General features: G+C 42.6%; 1 protein-coding gene across 3 annotated transcripts in view; it reads right to left on the reverse strand.

The window, feature by feature from the left end:
• The window catches only part of onecut3b (one cut homeobox 3b), a 99,868-nt gene extending 92,632 nt beyond the window's left edge, over positions 1–7,236 (reverse strand). For 2 of the 3 annotated variants that reach the window (XM_048559987.2, XM_059638490.1), the window contains exon 1: positions 6,094–7,012. In XM_048559987.2, coding sequence (XP_048415944.2) covers positions 6,094–7,006 — 913 coding nt within the window. In that variant the 5' untranslated portion in view covers positions 7,007–7,012. Of the gene's footprint in view, positions 1–6,093 lie in introns of all 3 variants that reach the window. The other variant, XM_048559988.2, reaches the window with a different exon arrangement.
• Between the last annotated feature and the right edge of the window lie 14,820 nt (positions 7,237–22,056).

The raw sequence follows: 22,056 nt of genomic DNA on the forward strand, positions 1-22,056 counted from the left end.
TGACCTCTCGCAGTAAAACAGTCTCGCTTCCGTCTTTCACTTCTCCAATTTATTGCAAAAACAACGAATTCCCATTTCGGCTGCGGCACCGGAAAGATCAGAAGGGTTGGCTACCGTGTTCAAAAGAGTCTGGCGGAAAACTACACAGACTGCGTGGTTTGTGTGTGTGTGTGTGTGTGTGTGTGCGCGCAAGTGTGTGTGTGTGTGTGTGTAAGTGCCCCTGTCTGTCTTCCTTGCTTTCTCTCGCCCTCTGTGGTACACAGAATCCCTTCTGAAATGGTCATTTTATCTGTTCTCTTGTTGTTACTCTTTAACTTTCGTTCGGGACCAACCCGACTTCCAACAGACTGCCTCCGAATTCAACAACGAGATATAAACGAGATAAGAAGGGCTGGCAGCAGCGACCTTTGTAACTAATTCCAAGGCTCCCTCAGCAGCAGCCTGATAAGTGGCGAACGAACCTCATTCATTCATTGAGAATTTCAATACCGTTCCCTTCAAGCAAGCTACATCCAGTAACCGTCCCGCTCAGGGCCTGGTCAGAATACACTCCACTTTTTGTTTGGTTTTACCAGAAGCAGCTCGATCTAATTGCACCATTGCAATTCTGAATGATATCTAACGAAAAAAAAACCCGGATAATTGGCAAAGCATCCCGCGAAACATTAAGCGGCGCCTAAAATGTAAAAGAAAATTATTTCAGTCGATTCAAAGTTAGAAGGTGAATCACAATGTGTGGGAAATCGATATGCCAAGTAGGTGTTTCTTAAAGACATGCAAATTCCTTTATTTATATCGTTTAAATGGTCAGGACTACTGTGTTTTATTTTGTTAGATTCCGCTTTCCGAAAGAAACCGCCGTATTTTGGAGGTGTTTTAGCTCATTCTGTCACCTATCCTGTTACAAATGGAAGCTAGTTTGCCAAAACACATTGATTTCCCCTCTTTTTAAATACAGCTGGAACTTCATCAATCGTGAGAGCAATCAAACAAAAATCTTCGTTTTTTGCTTTTTTTTGCTGTAAGCGTTGTTGTGGCAACCGAAACTCAATTGGGACGCTTTGGCCCTTTGGCGGAGCTATCCATCTGGCAGCTTCTGCGGAAATGCTCCATGGCCCGTTTTCTCAATGTGTAGTGCGGCCTATTTTCAGTTTAACTAAAGCTGCGGTTGCCGGCATTACTTCAATTGGCCGTCCTATTTCGGCGTTCCCCAGCCCACGTACACTCAGAGAGAAACACACAAACTAACACACACACACAGAAACAGAAACACACAAACTAACACACACAAACACACAGGCACACACACACAGAAACACACAAGCTAACACACACAAACACACAGAAACAAACTAACACACAAACACAGGCACACACAGAAATACACATACAAACACACAGGCATACACAGAAACACAAACTAACACACAAAGACACAGAAACACAAACTATCGCGAACAAACACGCCCAAAACGCACAAACTGACATATACACAAACACACAGACACACACAGAAACACACAAATACCACACACATACACACAGACACACACAGAAACACACAGACACACACAAACACACAAATACCACACACATACACACAGACACACACAGACACACACAGACACACACAAATACCACACACATACACACAGACACACACAGAAACACACAGACACACACAAAGAAACACACAAACTAACACATACAACACATAGACTAACACACAGAGGAACACAGACACAGTTTGGCGCGCACACAAACACACACACACAGACTAACGTACACCATACAGACTAACACACATATAAGCTAATACACACAGGCTAACATAGACACCGACTATCGAGAAGACACAGACTAATGCACACATAGGCTAACCCACTCACAGACTAACACACAAACTAACACAGACACAAACTAGCATACACACAATCACACACGCACACTCAAGAGACTAAGACACACAGAATCAGCATCACCGAGGATCGCGCGGGGATCATGCGTCGATGTGGCCACAGAAGTTAAGGAGCTGCAGGTTCGATTTCGTTAATTGGAACAATAGGGATGTATGGAGGGAAAATTTCACTGCACTGACTACCGATGGGTCTTGGGGAAAGCCTCAATCGCGGAGATCGTAGACGCCAGGCTTTTGATCACATTTGCGAGTAGAATGTGCCTCTCAGTAGCATTGGCAGGTTTGCTGTGGGATCAATATTGACTGGGTTCAAACTGCACACAACCAGCTCTCGTTGCTCTATCTGTTTCCCTCCCATCCACCATCTCCCACATTTTTTCTGTCTTACTGCCGCAATCATGTCATAAAACAGACGGCGTTTCCACTTCCCCCAAAGAAACAATTCATTTTTAACGCTAAAATCGGCATCAGCTATGTAATGCTAATCGATAATTTCACGTTGAAAGATAGCTCATTATTTCAGTGTGGTGCGCGATGAGGCAGTATGGATGAGTGCCTGTGTGCCTGATGTATTTAGCATGTACCTATTTGATAAATAATAGATGCATCTTTTTATGAAAGATTTACAGGCTTGCACATTTGTCAAGCATGCATTTCATTTAAGAAAAAATATATCTGGGAGAGACCAAGCAGGAAATTATAATCAAATGCAAGAATTATAGTCTGCAATACCGTAAACACATGAATGAACGTGTTGTAAACCCTGATGTATGATGCTAAGTATTGGATCGAGTTGATGGGGAGTGACTTTTTTGCGGCATTCCATGAGTCCAACAACACCAAACATGACGAGAGAAAATAAATGTAGCAATCCTTAAAAAAAAATCCTTAAAGGAAGGCTCTGCACCACGCACATACTGCCGAAATCAAAACCCTCAGAGATATTTGATAATGGGAACTGCAGATGCTGGAGAATCTTGAGTTTGTTTATGAGTGATCTGCTCGCCAGTCGTGCAGGAAAAGTAGTCCCAGGCGCGAATATGGCGTTAGAATCCCTTTCAATAATTGATCCTTAATCCACAATCCACAAACACAAGAGAAGAAGGTGGAGTGGACAGAGTTAGATCCAATGCAAGCGCCAGTTCAGCGTTCAGCAGTTATGTTTATTGATTGTATATCTACCGGTACAATCACATCAGCTTCATTTAAACAGCAGCATCAGCCGCTTTGTGGTATGCCCTGCCAGTGAGATCTGTACAACCTGCAGGTGTGGGGGTGGGGGTTCAATAATCAGGTGGTGAAAATGTAGCCCATCATCTTAGCATCTCAAACAAACAAAAAAAGTTCTTCTGAGTGCATCTTTAGTCCCATTAGAATCCATTTGGAGGGTTACTCTCTACACCCCATCATTTTAAACCTCTGCTTTGTGTTATCCATTAGATTTGATGTGTGGCTATATCTTGTTAATGAAGATAACATATCTGTAAAGATGCAGTCTGTGCCAACCATGTAGTAAAGCGGCTGTTCATCCCTAACCATTCGCCTCTGCTGTGAACCGGTCGACACCCGCTGAAATGGATACATTTTATGTTCTCTGCGAATCCAGAGAATTGCATTCAAGTTACCTCAAATACCAGAAACTTGAACTTTGGGAGAAACTCTGAAGTATTGAGCAATGATGGCATTTACAATCGTTCTAATACATTTGGGTTGTTCGAATACACGCTTGTATTATGATTAAACAGAACAGATTCCAGCTCGTGTGAGGAGAACAAGTCTGGTCATTTTAAACCAGTGCTCTGACATGAATTGAATCTGCGACGGATTCTCACAGCATTTTCTTTTCCTTTACATCCCGAATGAAATCGTGGCGCTAAACACATCAATCCCATTGCCAAGGTGTCCCAATCATTGCTGCCAAACATGCAAATGGTGGTGGTATCTACAACATCTGAAACCACCCCTATACGTTCACTTGTGATTTTTCTTTTCTGCAGCCTCACCATATACAGCATTATCTGGCAGTGTACTGCCGTTTCAAAATATTTGAACAACCCTAAAAATCGATTTCTTTGACTGTGATGAATTCCGAATTGTAATTCGAAGCTATTGATTTTGTGGTTTCAAACGCGAACCATTCTGTCTCCCTTACTCCTAGTAAAGAATCCTGGTTCTTTCTCTTTTTCATATTTATATCTCAATCTCACGAGTGCGACATTGCGCTGGGATTTCCGAACCTCCCTTGTCATCAGAAATTATTCTATGACAAGGAATAAGTTCAGCAAAACTCCCAAATATTTGTAAATTCCAAAGACCTTGCGAATGGCAAGATTCTCGGTGCTGACACAGTGATAACAAAGGAAGCTGAAGCCTAAATGTGCGGAAAGAAAAATGTCACATTACAACGCCATCCAGGAACTGAAGAGACACTGGCAGCTATGCACACCCCAGATGTGAGTATAGTGGTCAGGCTGGATTATGGCATTGAAGATTTATTGTCATTTAATAGGAGATCGCAAAATGTTATTTTAGGCTTGCCAAGTTCCACCAGTGCTGCACGGGTCAATAATCACAATCTTTAATGTTGTATGATTTCTAATAAAATATAACATTAAATATTATATATATGTATATAGCCGCCCAGAAGTAGATTTTATATTTTCAAAAACTTCATTTAAAACGTTTCCATCTCATTCCTTTATGTGTTACTAAATCTAAGAGCACTTGTCTCTATTGCGCTAATTTGACCCGACTCTTCCATACAACATTTTGGAACAGAAATAAAACACAAACGCTCGATTGAGTTTAACAACAGAGACACTTAAAAAGCCAATTCGGGATAGTTTAAATCTTTATTTATCAGACTCTTGTAAAACCAATGCAATCTGCATTACATTAACTGCTTTCCAATAGCGCATTGACTGTAACTAAAAGATGCCTCGATTCGCACCTAATTAAGGGGCAGGTAAATTGTGGGACACGTGGCACCGCATGGATTATACACCTCAGGACGGTCGTGTCCCGAAGATGCTCCGCACCTGTACTTTCCAAGGGGACGTGGCTGAATGAGGCGGAGAGGGTCCCAGAGATGGTTGGTGTACCGGCACATTATCACAACGATCACGCTAGGTGGCCCACAACTCATTTTAAAAACCCATTAAGACGTGCACGTCAGCCAGTTACAGAAATGGATAGTACACAGTACAAACACGATCGAATAGAATAGAGAGTTTTCATACCAACTGCACAGAGCTGCTACCCATCAATGAGATGGACCTCAGTTCAATCCACATCTGTGGTGCTACCTTCACTTAGCGAGCGAAATACAATGCAAGCACTCTTTCCAAAAGGAAAACACAGGTGGAATAATGGACACAATGCCTTTCCCTTCAATATGAACAATCTAGTCTGCTGGAAAGAATTCTTTTTTGTTTGCTCATCGATACAAATCATCTAACCAGCAGAACAACCTACCGCTCCCCCGCCCACTCCTCCCCAATGCCAAGTGTATGAAAGAGAACAGGAGATTGACTGCAGATTGTTTTGTTATGTGTGTGCGATAGTAGTTATGTACGAACCAGGTAGCGGGACATTCAACTATATTAGGTGAATGTGTTTCTGTCCCGAAACAACTAATACCGTGTTTACATAAGTTCAACCAGGGGAAGTGTGGGAGAAAATGACATTAATGGGAAAACCCTGGGGATCCTGTCAAAAAACAGGGAGTGTGAGCGGAATAGCGAACACTGAAATCTCTGTGCGCGAATGTAATGCACAAACACACACACACACACACACACACACACACAGAGACACACACACAGAGACACACACACACACACAGACAGACACACACACAGACACACACACACACACACACACAGACACACACACACACACACACACACACACACACACAGTCAAACACGGAGACAAAGAAATACAAAGCGATAAATAAATGAATGGGAAATATTACAGCACAAAGATGGTGAAGCACGCTTTGAATAACTGCTTTCCGTTTAAATGAAGGGAAATCATTCAGCAACCCGCCCGAAGTTTTCAGTATCTGTTATGGTTAGGTTTGCATTATGAATAGATTTGTATATTACAGTTTTTTTAAAGAAAGCGGCACGTGTAAAAACAAGCACCGAATCTCGGTGCATTCTCCGTCCTACCTGCAAGCCTTAGAGCTGACATCCTTTGGAATTCCGGCTCCTGAAGCCACTTCCACATCCTCCTGAATGTCTCCCGGCCGGATTTGAGCTTGCTCCAGGGTTTGGGGTTCCTCAGCAGGTCTGAGAGGGTCCCTTGTGACCTGCACAGGATGCGCTGGGCGAAAATGGCCTGCGGGATGCTGTAGCGCTTCAGCTCGGCGGTGATCCGCTGGGCCACTTCCTTGGTGTTGATCTCCTCGACCTGGTTGGAGCCTCCGCTTTGCGAGGCGGACACCGACGGCTGGCGGTCGCGCTCGGAGGACAGCAGGGAGCCGTTGGCCTGGCCGTGATGGTGACCGTGATGGTGCATGCCGTTGAGATGGGCCATCATGCCGGCTCCGGGAGCCGCCAGTCCCCGGGCCAGGTGCTCTTCTCCCCGGGACAGCATGGCAGCGTGGGACTCGAACCCGCTGGGGGACAGGATCTTCTCGTTGGCCATGTGCCCGCCGTAAGGGGTGAGGGGCTGCTGAGAGTTGTGCAAAGTGCCCAGTCCGTTGGAGAGAGGGGACAGCGGCTGCCCCATGCTCGCCATGTCTTTGTGGTAGGGGCTGTAGAGATTGCCCATGGAAGGTAACCCCCTCTCGTCCCTCATGAGGGTGAAGCTGCCGCTGACATTGCCGGGCAGCCTCTGGTGTGGGGGGTGATGGTGATGATGGTGGTGATGGTGGTGAGGGTGAGGGTGGTGGAATTTCTCAGACACGGTGGAGATGGGCGGCAGGTGCTGCAGAGGGGTCAGCGTGGTGTAGGTACTGCTCAGACTCATCCCGGGCGGACTCTCACACGACATGCTCATGGCCGGGTGCAGGGGGCCTGATAGGCTCGGATCCGGCCGGTACTCTCCCCCTTCCAGGATAGAAGCCATGCTGGACACCATGGCAGGCCGGCCGTGAGGCGCCAGGCTCCGGTGAGACGCCTGGCGATTGTGGGAACTGTTCATCAGGTCGCTGGCTTGGCTGGCGCCGTGGATATTCCCGAGGTTTTCCATTGTAAGCTCCATGCTCGCTGGGTTGGAGAGAGAGGTGAGGAAAAAGGAGGCATCAATCCCTAGCCATCCGCTCGGTCGAGCTCTCTCTCTCTCTGTGTGTGTGTGTGTGTGTGTGTGTGTGTGTGGGTGTAGGTGTGTGTGTGTGTGTGTGTCTGGGAGGGGGTGGTGGGGTGGGGGGATGTAGCGATCGGTGCTGCTGCTGTGGCTCTCTCTCTCTCAGATCGTGTGTGTGCGTCTGTCTGTCTGTCTCTCTCTCTCTCTCTGACTGATGCGCTGCTCCCTGGCTGCAGGTTTAACCGCTGGCAGATTGGGGCAGAGACAGAGAGAGACAGACTCTCAGTGCGCACACTCTCACATCCGAGTTTGACGTCAGCACTCCCCCATCTCATTACTGAATTTCCGGAAGGTTTCTTTTCCTCTATCTCTCTCCACCCTACCACCACCCCCCACTTCTTCCATCACTCCTGCCCTATGCATTCCTCCCATACGAAAGCCAGAAAGTTTCAGGCCGAACAACGCATGAGTGCAATTAGCGAAGCATGAACCTCGCCACAATTGCAGCCTCTCACTTCAACACTGACGGTTCAGCTTCACATCCAAGCCCCAGCACAGGCCGGCAGCTAAGCTCGGGCTGCGTTATCTCACTGACAAGGCTTTCTCTCACTGCAGATAAGGAAGGTATCACCTTCCAACAACCACAGCTCGAAATCTCGGAATCAGACCCGGCCCTCGAGGCCCATCTCTAAACATGGAGGATCATTTTGTTCACTGAGACGGTTGCTTCAATGTTTTAGGCAGTTCAGACATCAATGGTCGTTGACCGGGCAAATACAATCCGTTCCTTAAAATGAGTAGACCTCTCAGTATCCAGTTGCACTGGATCACAGTCACAGAAAGTTCATGGCGGGGCTAAAAGAGGCCATTTGCCCCATCAGGGTCTGCGCAGGGCCTGAGACAGTCACCCGAATCCAACTTCCCCATTTTCAGAGCCAAGCCTTTGAGGGTCGAGATTGTGACAGTTGACTTTTTTTTGATATGGAACAAGTTTGACAATTTCACCAGTATTTCCGTTCATACCACACACTACAGCATTTTGATTCTTTGCAACAGTGTCAAATTCAGAGCTGCACTTTTTGAGTTGCGGTGTCTTAAAGAGACGGGCTTTTAGGCCTGAATGACGCTTCTGTACAAGGTGACACATTTTACAATAAAACAACTGTGGATGCTGTAAATCCGAAACAAAAACAGAAATTGCTGGAGAAACTCAGCACGTCTGGTAGCACCCGTGGAGAGAAATCAGAGTTTATGTTTCGAGGCCACTGAGCCTTCCTCAGAACACGTTACAAAGTGCCCAGTGTTTGGGGAGAATTGTCCTTCATTTCAGCTTTTACACTTCCCTCAAATCTTCAGCCGAGAGATACCAGTGCGGTTACTAGGTGTACAGTGGTCATGATCTGAAGACACCTCGATTGTTTGTCAACACTGGGGCTTTTTTGTTGAAACCCTGCCGCTCTCCTGATCAATAGGTCCAATGTGGAACACTCGCAGCTGCTTTGCCACAGAAGTGCAGTCACGGCGCCCACTCGAAATTGTCATCGAATTAGTTATGCCCTAACAGCGCTGGGAAACATTTCCAAAGCCCAAGTTGTCAGCTGCATTGGAGCAGTTCTGGTGAGAGAGTTTGCGCTCGTTAGACTCGGCAGGTCTTCAGGTTCACCCGGGGACGCAGTCACACTGATATAAACGATGCGCTTTGATAAATTCACTTCTGTTTGAACTCGGGAGGAAGTAAACACGACGCTGAATTTGGAACCGGGTTTGTAAGGATAAAGTGGCATCATTTATGTGTGTGTGTGTGTGTGTGTGTGTGTGTGAGTGTGTGTGCGCGCGCGAGCGCCTGCACACACTGCCTTTATTGTTCAACCGGAAATGCTGATTTCTCCACGAAAACCTGATCCTTTTTATGGCCGAATGATGACTCCTAGCTTTAAGTGCCATTGGTAAGCGCCGAATGATGAAACTTTCCAGGCTGACGTGAGAAAGACAAATTCTGACCTGTGGTTGGGGTGGGGGTGAAAGCCTTTGGGGAGTCAGTGCAGTAACCAGTGGTAACAACATGAAAGTGTTGTATTAAGGGACTTGCAGAGGATTTGCAACATAAAGACATACAAAAACCCAGCTGAGAGCGCTTTGATCTGGAATATACTGAGGTCGAAGATTTTGGAAAAAAAACACTCCACAAATCGAGCTGTGATTTAGTGAACATCGCCGCCAGTAAATCCGGAGGCCGCACTTTTTCATCGCGGGAATGTACCCCAGGACCATACCTCACAATATATACAGCAGGCTAAAATAACCGAGAATAATCTCGCCTCCTCTCGGGTATAGAATATTCTGAATGACCTGTCGGCTGTACCTACAATTCACCTGTTTCTCTTTGTAGCCCCGTGCTATAGTCACCCTGCATTCAGCCACAGTCCCCTCAACATCTATAAAAAAACAGTTTACAGAAAGTTTGACATTTCTGTGTTTTCTGTTTGAAAGATGGGCTGCCTTGAGTGTTTAACGGTTACAGACTGCAGCGAAAACACTTTGTTTTCCTGATCTAAGAACACAGAACTTTACAACCGAGAGAGACGCTGCGGGTCAGACTGCTGCTCCTTTTCACTTCTCCTGCTAAACTGACTCGCTTCAGCTTCCGGATCTGCTGACGCTGAAATATATTAACTCAATTACAACTTGCTCATTTCTCTTAAACCAACAACACAACACCATTATTACCAGGACAATATGAACGTTTATTTTCACAAAACCCTCTATCATTTCCAAAACTACCGATTTCTACGTCGTCACAATAAATGTTGCTCAATTAAACACAAATTCAGGGTAACGTTGATTATCTGGGAAGAATATTATTGTTGTTCTTTACTTGTGATGCCAGTAAAGCTGATAGTCCTTTCCGCCACTTGATTTAGTTGAAAGCCAGTTTATTTCCTCGGCACTCCTTTCGTAATTAACAAAATATAATTTAGAAAGTAGAACGCTCGCTTCATTCTAGCAGGGATCTGCAACACCTCATTGCTTCGTCCAAATCAATAAAATATCATTAGCCAAAGCGCAGCCAAATGTGCTGAAAATCAGAACGTAAAGGATTTTTGGTTTTATTTAAAAATGGTCATTTCCCATTATGGCAGCAAGTTAGGAAAACTGAATTCGAAAGGATGGTGCAACTTTTAACATTTACGTTATATTATGTGTCACTGATTCACATAGTGGATTTCATTAACGTGATGATGCTAGTGAAAGGCGCTAAGTCAGGCCCTTTTCAAAGGATGACAACCATAGCCCGGCCTTTAGTTTAAAAATGCTCGTCACCACTTAATTAATTCAACTGTAATCATTAATGACGCCAGCACTGCCCTCCAATCTGCTGAATAACTGGAATGTTCCAAAATAAAGCTAACATTTTTTTTAAAAGAATTTCTCCTTGATTAGCTCTGTCGTGGATTTATTTAGGACATTAATTCCACACACCAATTGTAGATACGATTTCTGTAAACTCCGATTGATGTGGTTTTTAACCTGTACTTAAAAGTACTAATAGTTGCAATTGTTGCTTCAAAACTACATGTAATAACTACTCTTTATTTATCCCTTTTGAAGGGACCAGAGAGAAACAGTTTGGGGTGTGCAGCTTTTTTCTATCTCCTAACCATCTGGCAGCTGCTCTGGCCCGGCCAAGTATTGATCCATTTCTTTCTGCCTGTTCGCCCCTAGCTCGGGTTAATTCTTATCCACCTCTTCTCCAGCAAATTCACCTCGGAATTATCTGTGAGGGAAGAAAATGTAAGAGCTGCATCATTATTCCTTACCAAAATAACGCGCAAGATCTTGCCCCCCTCCTTCTACTCGCCCCGCCGGTAAGTAAACAGGTGTTTCCACCGGCTGTCGTACAATCAGTAGAAGCTCAATTTACGTTTGTTGGCTTGCCCGCTGTGCTATGTCTAATGCAGGCAGATTCAGAGCAATTCCGCACCCAAAAAGCGTTCCATCTTCGGCTCATAGATCCAGTCGCTGCATAATCAGTCAAAACAAGTAGGGGGCTATTCTTGCCGTTTTAACGAGGGACTGTGAACATGATTATATCGCTCACTGTTCGCAGGGCACTGAAAGAACAGATATTGCGGAATGGAAAATTGCACAATAAAAATCCCTAACAAAGAAACAAAAATCAAACTCTTTTTCGATGGAGCACACTGCTGCTATGGAGCTCTAATATTATCACAGATACCTTCTGCTATCATCTTATGCAGCATTGTAATGACAGAGATTAATTAGTTGCCATTAAATTCTCATTGGCAGCGGTTGTTATTCACTTGAAGGCTAGAGGAAAAAAAGTTTTGTTACGCATTACTGTATTCGTAAGTGAATTTCCCTGAAATCGTTTGTCTGTACACAGCTCTCAAGTCCCAGTCGCGTTGCTGATTTTATATAAACAGCTGGGAAAGTAAGTGTAGTTTGCTTACAATAACATGATGTAAAATACCCACCTACTCAAAGAGACGTCTTACCCGGCGGATTGTTTAGGTGCTCTTAACAGTAAATATTAACTAAAACAAAGAGTCGAAGACAAATGTATGCAAGTTTAATCACCGTGCAGGGTTCTTTCCAAATGCAAATTACAATTGACATGTCATAAGAACATGAATAGGATTTAATTAATTTATACGGCCTAATGATGCAACAGTTTTTGAGGTTGTGATTAGTAAAAGCAGTTAAGAAGTGCTAAAAGTACATTATATCGTCTCCAAGTGTCGAAAGTGGGAAAGATATATTGCCCTCGCGGCATCCACCTGGCCTGGTAGCGCTAAGAATGGAAAAAGTTTTGATAGGAAAGAGAAGTAGAGACTACTTGTATGTGTTTGCTTAACAGGCCAAATGGGCCACAGGTGTGGCATCGTCTCTCTCTATATAGCAAACAATTTAAATAATTTATAATCTCAATTTAAATGTATTGTATAAGAAGTTATGATAGATTGCACTTTTAGATACAGTTGCTATTTGGGTATCACAATCAACTTCTTCGCTCTGCTAATTTGCGCTTTGGCCGACATGGAAGGAACTTCCCAGTTTTTAACAATGTCTCACTTAATTTGAAACGTTTTGGGCCAATTTGAAGTCACTCTGTTAAAGTAAATCCAGAAATTAATGAGGGGCTCATCTTCAGTTAAAGAGCGGTTCAAATTACACCACAGCATTTCAGCCGGGAGATTGTGTTGAGTTCGTTTCTTCTACTAAATCACATCCAGAACATTATATCTGTTGAGAGCACAGATTTCCATTTTGCATTTTAAAGATGGAGTATCTTAACAGTGGGTGATTTAAGTAACGAATGTCCCTTCCAGTATCGATCTTCTGGCATTTAATTGGTTCTTCCAGAAAACAGGAGGCAACAGTAGTCAGGAAAATGCTTGTGTGACTAATAACACCAGATACGTGTCAGTTTCTTCCATCCAGGAGGCTATAGCAAGCCAGACCAGTTAAAACTAAAGTCATAAAAGAGCCCATGTGTTAGAACACATGACAGTGAGGCATGTTGGGAAAAAAGACAAATAAAAGTTCACGGACAATTAAAAGTGTTTCCTGCTGCAGTAATAGTCAAAAGATTGTTTTAACGCCGAAGGGAAAACGCTCTGTCTCAGTGTCGAATGAAAACACTTTAGAAGTAATCTTCGAAACAAAGGCTGAAGGGGGAGAGTGGGGTGGGGTGGGGGGGGTGGGGGGGTTGGTGGTGGCATCCTCGGGTCATGTGCCTGCAGTAGTATTAACACCCCATGTTTTGACTAAAGCACACTTTTCATGCCAAGAGCTGAGAATTTCGGTATTTGCCTGGCTAGCAAAGCCAGTCAGTTTTCAACTGCTATTACACTGTAAACAAAGCTTCATGAAGATACAGTACTTCTTGAATGTACCCGCCATGCCCAGTTGTTAAAAATTCTACACTGTGTCGGAAGTGCTTTGTGACTTGATGAAATAGCCATTTCTGCTAGCAACTGTGCCGCGTGGTTTAATATCGACAGATCGCCTATTGACTCTGCAGAGGACCTGCCTTGCCAACTGTTCTCCCTCCCCTCGGACTCCATGAATGTTGCAAGAAATATTCCTCAGGTGGACTCATATTTAGTCAAATTTGCAGCTGCAGAATTTCTGGAAAATATTGAACTGATGTGCCTTAATGTGGGCGCCTCTCGGACGTTGAGGTTTGGCAATGACAATAGAATTGAGTTCCTGAACTCAAATCAGTCAGGCCGTCCAAAGGGAAGGACAATTGTTATGGTATTCCGTGTACTTGGCAAACAAGGTGCTTGCAGTTAAACATCACCACTTATTTATATACGAGACCTTCAAGAATTACTCAGGAATTTAGCAAACATTGTAATATAGGTGAGACATATTCGAATACTAATTAAGCCAGAGTTACTGAAAATCCTAACGAATAGATTCTCTAATGTGTTAACATATTCAATGCACAAATCACAAACTCAATTCCCTTGAAGAACGAGCTGGCAGCATCAAACTGTTAAAGCAAACTCTTAAAATCAGGATGAATATTTTTCCAAATGAGTATAATTTTAGAATTAGATGTGTTATGCAGTGGCAGCGTTCAGTTTATCTCCATGCATTATCCTTCAGGAAGAAAACAAATAATCAACATAGTAACTGTTATTTGGTACAAAATGGGTTTATGTCATAAATTGCGTTGCGAATGTGTTGTAGGACGAGTTGTTCTATTCCTTTTATGTTAAACTGCTTAAAGATTTAACAGCGAGTGAAATGTTCTCAAAACTTAGCGGTTAGCATTATAAACTATTATACCAGCAACTCAAAAGCACGAGTTTAGTTAAGAGGTACACACATTGTAACGCCAGGCTCAATTCCATACTTATCATGTCTAGAAATTAAGCACTTCCAAAGTAAACAAGAATGTAAATAATAATGACTAGATCGGTAGCCTGCATCCCTGGTTTATTTAAAATTAACATTCAAACAACAGTCTGGAATATTGCCAATTGCTACATTGTAAAGAGCCAACCGTACGCCTTTTTCAATGTATTTAACGACTTTGCATTTGACTAAAATAGGATTTATTGATTTTACATACAAAGCTTTAGGCTGCATTTTTTTCACGCTGTTCTTTTTTTGTTAAAGAAAATCAGGACTTATTGGTTATTCCTTGGAAAGCTGTGGCCATAAAAACCACGACAAGAAATCTGTTCGTACATTAATCCGATTTCTGACAAATCGTCACGAAAATCCTGTAAGCATATTAAAAAGAAATACATAGATGGTAAACTCAGCACCCTAACTTTCATACCATTAGCGGAATACTCTTTTCAAATTATTTAAATAGAAATACTCAATACATTGACTTGAAGTCTCTGCGACAACAAATGGCTAGCTAAATGTTTAATTGATCTTAATCCAGCAATGCCGAATAAATCTTTTTTTAAAAAAAAACTGGTTAACAATGAGATGAATTTACATTCCAGCCCAATACACTGAGAATTATTAAATATCAGCTTATTAAACTTTCTAATTCATGCAAAAACATTCTGAAAACAGTTCCATTCAGAGCCTAATGACTCTAAGGCTCGAAGTCCTCACCTACAAAATACTGTCTCAATAATCGTCATTACACGCAGCCCCGATTGTTTTTAAAGATGTGGTGTTTAATGCAACAGAAAATTGTACAAAGCTCCACGATCACCGGGAGATTTTCAAACGGAACTACATATAGGACGTTTCTCGAATTTACAAAATCCTCATTGTCAGATAAACTGTAATGAGGACTAGAAGATTTGATTGATTAAATTATAAAGGGATAGAGGTGGTGGATTCTAACTGCAAAACGGGGCGGGATTTTTACTATGTTACTTGCAAGCCATCAAAGTCCAAACTTCTCAAAACATTTGTTTGTCACATTCAGCCTTACCTGTGTATTAACAGAATACCCGTCGCATGACTACAAGAGAGCATTCGTTTTAGTTTGGGCAATGACTATTTTAATGTAAGGAGTACATTAGAATATTTTTGTGAACATGGCCTCCACAATTATGCTCTACAGTTGCTGGCGGCGCTGAAAGGCTTCCTACACCTCCTGTCTATCGAGTAGCTTTGGCTGTACAAAACGTAGTTTCTGCTTTTCAACTAATAAAATGAATAAAAACAGATTAATTGCAACCCGAGTAGTTTGCAGTTTTTTTACACTGCAACCCAAATATGCAACGAATGTACTTATTCGGCAGGATTTTAAATTTTGGGACTTGTTAAATCAACATCTATGAAAATATTCAAGGACGCAGAGAAACTCTTGACCCGGGAACTGTAAAATTTATATAAAAATAGATACTAACTGGAGAGAATGTTTCGCCGGCCAAACACGTCTAGGCCACTTTTACATGTGTAGGCACTTTCCCCCTCAAATGAAAGTATTATCACTACCTGCAGCCTCGAATTTCACTGGCTTTGAATGAGGAACATAACTGGCCAAATATTAAACATCTCTGTCGGGTTATAGTCCTGTTTAAGCAATGTCTATGCGAACATGCGTTCAAAAATTCAACGTCATTATTACTTTCTCTATCCAAACGAAGGAGATTTTAACGGAGAACGATGAAGTCCCACAAGAATACTGCACCCTTCACAACTTCAAAGATGTGCAAAACTAATAACAGATAAAATTTATCTGACCTCATCTAGTTAGCAATTCTTTCAATAAAATATTAATGAAATAAACCCAGGGGGTGTGTTTAACTGATAATCTAACATCAAATTTTTGCAATATTCTTCAAATGGCGTTGCACATGTATTCTTAACGGCTGCCCATGCTTGTAAGGCCGCGATGGGGAAGGGACATAGACGAAACAGGGTATTCGTTACAATAAAAAAAAGTAGTTGCAGGCAGAAAACTATGTTAAAAGAAGTCGATATAATGCAGAAATACTTTTATTGTTTAGCTTCTGCAATGCAATCTGCAAGACCTTTCAGAGGCTAATGGAGCAATTAACATTTTGATTTTTAAAATCTATTTCTTCCCATTTTTAACTTCCATGTGAAAATTATCTTTCTCTTTGCAGGATTCTCACATTCGGAGAAGTTATTGGATTTCTTACATAACTGTGAAAGGCGAGTTGTTCTACTCTTTCATTCCACGTATTCAATCCCACTTCAATAGATGTCTGAAGGGAAAACGCGTTGTATTAATTATTAGACATGTAAAAACAGTCTCCAGTTTTAATGGCCTAGCACTCGTAACTCTACTTCCTGACGTAAACTTCAAGCTTCTTGACACACATGAAAACCTTCGGGGGAAAAGAAGCTAATCTTGATTTCGACTCATTTTGAATTATTGATATTTGGAACAAAGTTTAATGTCAATTAATCACCTTTCACCCACTACAGTCCAGGAATATTCTCAAGATAACCCCAGCCGCTTTCTTTTACATTAACTAAAATCTCGACTATTATTATGTAACGTATTAGTTAATTGTGTATGCTTTTAGGTAAAATGATTGAATGTATTGTATTGATACAAATGCAATAAGATGTGACGCTTCCTATTGGCAAATAATTGGTAAAATGTGAACAATTTAATTAATTTTGCAGTTACTGTCTCACATGTATCCTGTCCATAAACTGCGCCCATAAACTCCACCTGTTACCTACTCAGTGGTGCGTGTTCTATCGGCAATCGAGAATTACGTCAAAGTAGGAATTTTGTTTCTGAAGCTTGATGCTGTGCTTCAAACACTCCCGGATGAAAACGGCTTCATTAAACAGCGTGCCAGTGGTTCATGGCAATCAACTGGGACGTTGTAACCTTCTGAGGCTATTCACAGTTCCTGGAGTAACAAGGAAAATTGGAACCGCAGATTACTAATCCAGCAATCCCCCTCAACATCTTCGGCAATTGCGCCAAATATGATGGAATTCAAGATCATATTTCAATTATAAGTTTAACAGCTGTAACTATTACAACGTGTTAAATAAATGCACACAATAACTGATTTGCAAACTATGGTCAAATAAGTAGTGAGAAAAGGCGGGGGGGGAAGAGAGAAATGGATCAAACTGCTACTTAGAAATTAAGAGTTTGGGGGTATGTGAGGAGTCGCAACAAATTTACCTGGGAAAAAGCAAGTGAAATGCATTCTACCATAAAGTTCAAGAGCTCCACGGATGGCAATACCTGCTCTTGTAAACCGCGTAAAACTGATTAGGGAGAAAGATGTGAACTCTGTACGTCGCATTATGTGAATTTCATCTTTGCAAAGCTGCGCCCATCAGAATGAATGATTTCTTGTGTTGTGTTCGGGAAACTTGTCTGAATATATTTTGCAATTTGGGCAACACGGAAAAACTAAAAATTTGTGACTTGTCTCTTTCATCAGACCCACCCCGTCTTTACATTAACCAACGGCATTAAGATGGTGCTGACGTTTACAATTTATTGATTTTTTTGAAAGGGCCGGGAAAACCGTTGGAAGATTTAGCTCGGAATGGTGCAAATAATGATGATTCCACCCTAAGTCCCATGTTCATATCAAGGACATTGTTGTATTTTACAGGACGGCGGGGAACAGGCGGAACCAGCTGAATGGCTTCCATTTGTGTAGTAACTGCTCAATGAATCTAAGGACTTATGTCCCGAGAAGACAGCAGCGCAGAAATGAATGACTCAGTTCTCCCCATGAATCTCTCTCCATGAAAGTGGCAACTTTACAAATTGTGTATTTCACAGCAACGCAACTATCATCTTCAGGTCAACATGGACCAGTCAGTGTAATTTTACACTTGTAAACGCAGGCCATCGACATCCAAAAGGTCTCACCATGCAGCACTGCAACACACTCACATATGAAAATAAAATCCACAAAGAACTGCTGGCGTTAGAAATCAGAAACAAAAACATAAATTGCTGGAAAAGAACTGCGCGGCAGTCCTGTGGAGAGAAAGCAAAGCTTCGGAACCCAGTGATCCTTCTTCAGGCCTGCTGCGTTCTTTTTCCTCCCAGTCATTTCCGTTTTTGACTCTCACACAAACACTGGGCAGCGAATGCCTACAGTGTGGACCATTCGACCCACTGAGTGCGATAAGCTTCACTACAGACCCCACCCCCTTTGGCTAAACCACCGAACCTGCACATCCCTGGACTTTATGGGCAATTTAGCATTGCCAATCCGCCTAACTTGCACATCTTTGTGACTGTGAGAGGACAGACACGGGGAGAATCTACAAACTCCACACAGATAGTCGCCCGAGGGTGGAATCGAACCTGAGTCCCTGGCGCTGTGAGGAAGCAGTGTTAACCACCGAGCCACCGTGCCGCCCTGAGAAAAAACGGAATTAAGTCAATCCCACCAATTCGATCATCGCCACAATGTGATGCAGGTGATTTAGAAATTCTTTCCAGTAAATGAGAGTCACTGTTCATCCCCGAATGATTCCATTGGTTTGCAACAGGAATAGAGATCTAAGGGAACAGTTTTAAGCCAGCAGTACCGATGACATGTCACATTATAGACAGGTGACGTGGCGGGGATTTCTCCCCGTTTCATGACAGTTACAAAATTAGTAACTTGATTTTTCGAAGTGATCAAGTGGTACACACACCAAACCCAAATCTGACACCAGAACTCGGCACTTGGTGTTTTAATTTCAGATTTCCAGTATTCGCATTTTGTTTTTTCTTCTTCTTGTAAACCAAGGCAGTTATAAAAATATTCACCTCGGTCAAACGTATCGCATTTGTTTGAGAGGAAAGAAAAAATATTCTCATGATGAAATGACCAGGTAAATTCGGATAATACCGGAGCAATAATTGGAGCTATTAAGACTGGATTCCTGCAGTCAAACGGATAACGGAGAGCAAATCGTTTTGCTGTGTGCATATCTGCAGAATTTCTGGCTGCTCTAACATTGATAAGGAACACTGTCAATCAGGGAGTCTACGTCTCTCCGGCTGTTTCGGGGGACGGACGTGACTCCTGGTAACTTTCGAATCACAGGACAGCAAGTGGAAATCTAGTCCGCTGTCGAACCAAGTTGTATAAAAAGGGGTAGTTATCACTGTCAGGCACGTTTTCCATCTGATCTAAATGTAATTGTTTAGAGAATGGGGTGTCTTTCTTCTCTGATCTGGATACCTAATTAGGCAGTGGCAACCCTGACCATGCCAGTAATCAGTTATACAGTGAGCTAGCTTTCTTCACAGAATTCTAGCCAGGCAGGAAACCTGCAGTGTCAACCTGCTTCCCACTGACGAGATAGTTCAGGTGTGTTTTTCTGTGCTCGCTGGCGCGCTACCCACGATCATATTGCAGGCAAACAAATCAAAGAAAGTCGTTGCATTTATATAGCTCCGTTTAGAACCATAGGTTCAATGAACTTTACAATGCAAGGCCTGTCAGGTGGATATCAAAGAGAAGGGCAATTATCTCCGATGTCCTAGCCAATACTGACAGCCCTCAGAACAAAATTAAAACAATGTTTCTGATAATCCTTTGATTAGATTCCCTACAGTGTGGGGACAGGACCTTCAGCCCAACAAGTCCACACCGCCCCTTGAAGCATCCCACCCAAACCCATCCCCCTATAATGCGCACACCCCTGAACACTCTGGGCAATTTAGCCAGGCCAATCCACCTAGCCTACACATCTTTGGACTGTGGGAGGAAACCGGAGCACCCGGAGGAAACCCACGCAATCACAGGGAGAATGTGCAAACTCCACACAGACAGTTACCCGAGGCTGGAATCGAACCCGGGTCCCTGGCGCTGTGAGGCTGCAGTGCTAACCATTGAGCCACCCTGCCGCCCGATCCTTGACGGATTTGGGAGCTTGCTGCCAGCAAATCGGTTGTTGTGTTTCCTATTCTTTACAACAACTTGAAAATAATCTATTGACTGAAAAGCAGTATTGGGACACCCTGGAGCCCTGTAAGGTGCTATAGAAATGCAAAATTTTCCTTTTACTGCCAATTCGAAGTGTAGTCATTGTTATCGGGCAGAAAATGGCTTTAGAAACTTCAAGACTGACACAAACAGCAAAAAGATGAATGTCCAAATGCACCTGCTGTTTTAATGGTGTTGTTTGAGGGCTAAATTTTTGGTTTAATGCATCAGGTGAATTTAGCACACATCTTTGAAATAGTGACAGAGAGTTTCAGTTCTTCCTAAGAATGTTGTTTCATTTTAAAATCTCATGCGAAAGATAGCAACTCGTAGAGGATTATTTCCTTATAACACTGGAGTGGTCTTGAGCTAATAACCTCCTCCTCAGTGGTGAGCCTTTTACTGTCAAACTATTGCTAACAATTATGCAGAATGAGGCTGATAATTACCCTGCAAACCTACGGCATTGTATATATTACTACGAGACAGTTTTTATGTTGTCATGTAACTGTAACCTCTAAAATTAACTATGAAAATTGTAAAATTAAGCCTTACAAAGACCCAAACTTAACCAGTTCTTGCATGAGAATCTTCAGCAAGCAGCTAAGCCTGACAGATCATTAGGTGTAATTTTTTGTCTGTGTGGAGATAATGGATCTCAGCTGACATAGTTATTTGTGGCAAAATAATTGATTTTAGCATTTCTGAGCTAGGATGGAGAAATTGGCCAAATATTGAACTCTAGCTGTTACCGTCAGCCTCTGCTGGAACAACACTTCAGGGTGGCTGGTAAGAAGAGGGTTGGTGCAATATATTTTTATTATTGATCATTCTGTTTTTCACAGGGAAACATTTTTGAGTGGTTTTTAAGATTTGTTCATGGATTAAGGGCATTGCCAAGATTTGTTATCCATCTCTAATTGAAAGGTTGTGGTGAGACACCTACTTGAACTGCTGGAGTTCCACAATTTTGCTTCTGCAGGATTTTAGGAACTGCCACATATTTCCAATTCTACGTGAGTCCTAAAAGGGAATTTGGTATTTCCAAGCCTCTGCTGTGCTTGTTCTTCTAGAACCATAGAATATAAGAACAGGAGTGGGTCATTCAACCCTTCCAACTTGCTCTACGATTCAATACAGTCAAGGCTGATAATGCAATTCAGTATCTGAGGATCATATGGGGAAGGTTGGTAGAGGTTCATTAGTTAGGACTGCAGGTACATGAAGCAATTCCTGAATTGACACAAGCAACATCATTGTAATATGAGTGATTCTTTTTCATTGCGCCAAGTGCCTACTGAGAATTTTAATTGATGAGAGATAGTCAATTTGGTTGCTAATGATGAATCTGTCTGGGAGGTTGTGAGAAATATTGATTCTCAACTTCTCAGGGTTAATTTAGCATAGAAAGAGCAAAATCCATTAGAAGAGAAAGCAAAGCTTTAAGCCAAAACACACGTTCTGGCATGCAGCTGAATGAAACAAACACTGAAACAGAATGTTAAGGTTTACAATTCATAGAATTGCTACAGTGTGGAGGCAGGCTGTTCAGTTCATTGAGTCCACACTGATCCACCAAAGAACCTCCCACCCACCGACCTGCTTCCTGTAAGGCTGCATTTCCTATTCTTAATCCATGTAGCCTGCACACCCTTGGACACTATGGACAATCTAGCATGGACAATCCACCTAACCTGCACATCTTTCGACTGTGGAAAGAAACCACGGCACTTGGGGGAAAGCCATGCAGACATGGGGTGAATGTACAAACTCCACACAGCCGATTACCCAAGGCTTGACCTGAACTTGGGTCCCTGGTGCTGGGAGCCAACATTGTTAACCAGTGAGCCACCATGCCAACTCAAAGTTGAAAGTTGACTTTCAAAGAAAAGAAAACCAAAAATTAAGTCTGGAGACAAAAAGGAATGAGACATATGATTTGTTCTCCTTGAAAAAAATACAAAATAACAATGAGTTTGCAATAAG

Source organism: Stegostoma tigrinum, chromosome 30 (assembly GCF_030684315.1).
Source record: "Stegostoma tigrinum isolate sSteTig4 chromosome 30, sSteTig4.hap1, whole genome shotgun sequence".
NCBI classification, from domain to species: Eukaryota; Metazoa; Chordata; class Chondrichthyes; order Orectolobiformes; family Stegostomatidae; genus Stegostoma; species Stegostoma tigrinum.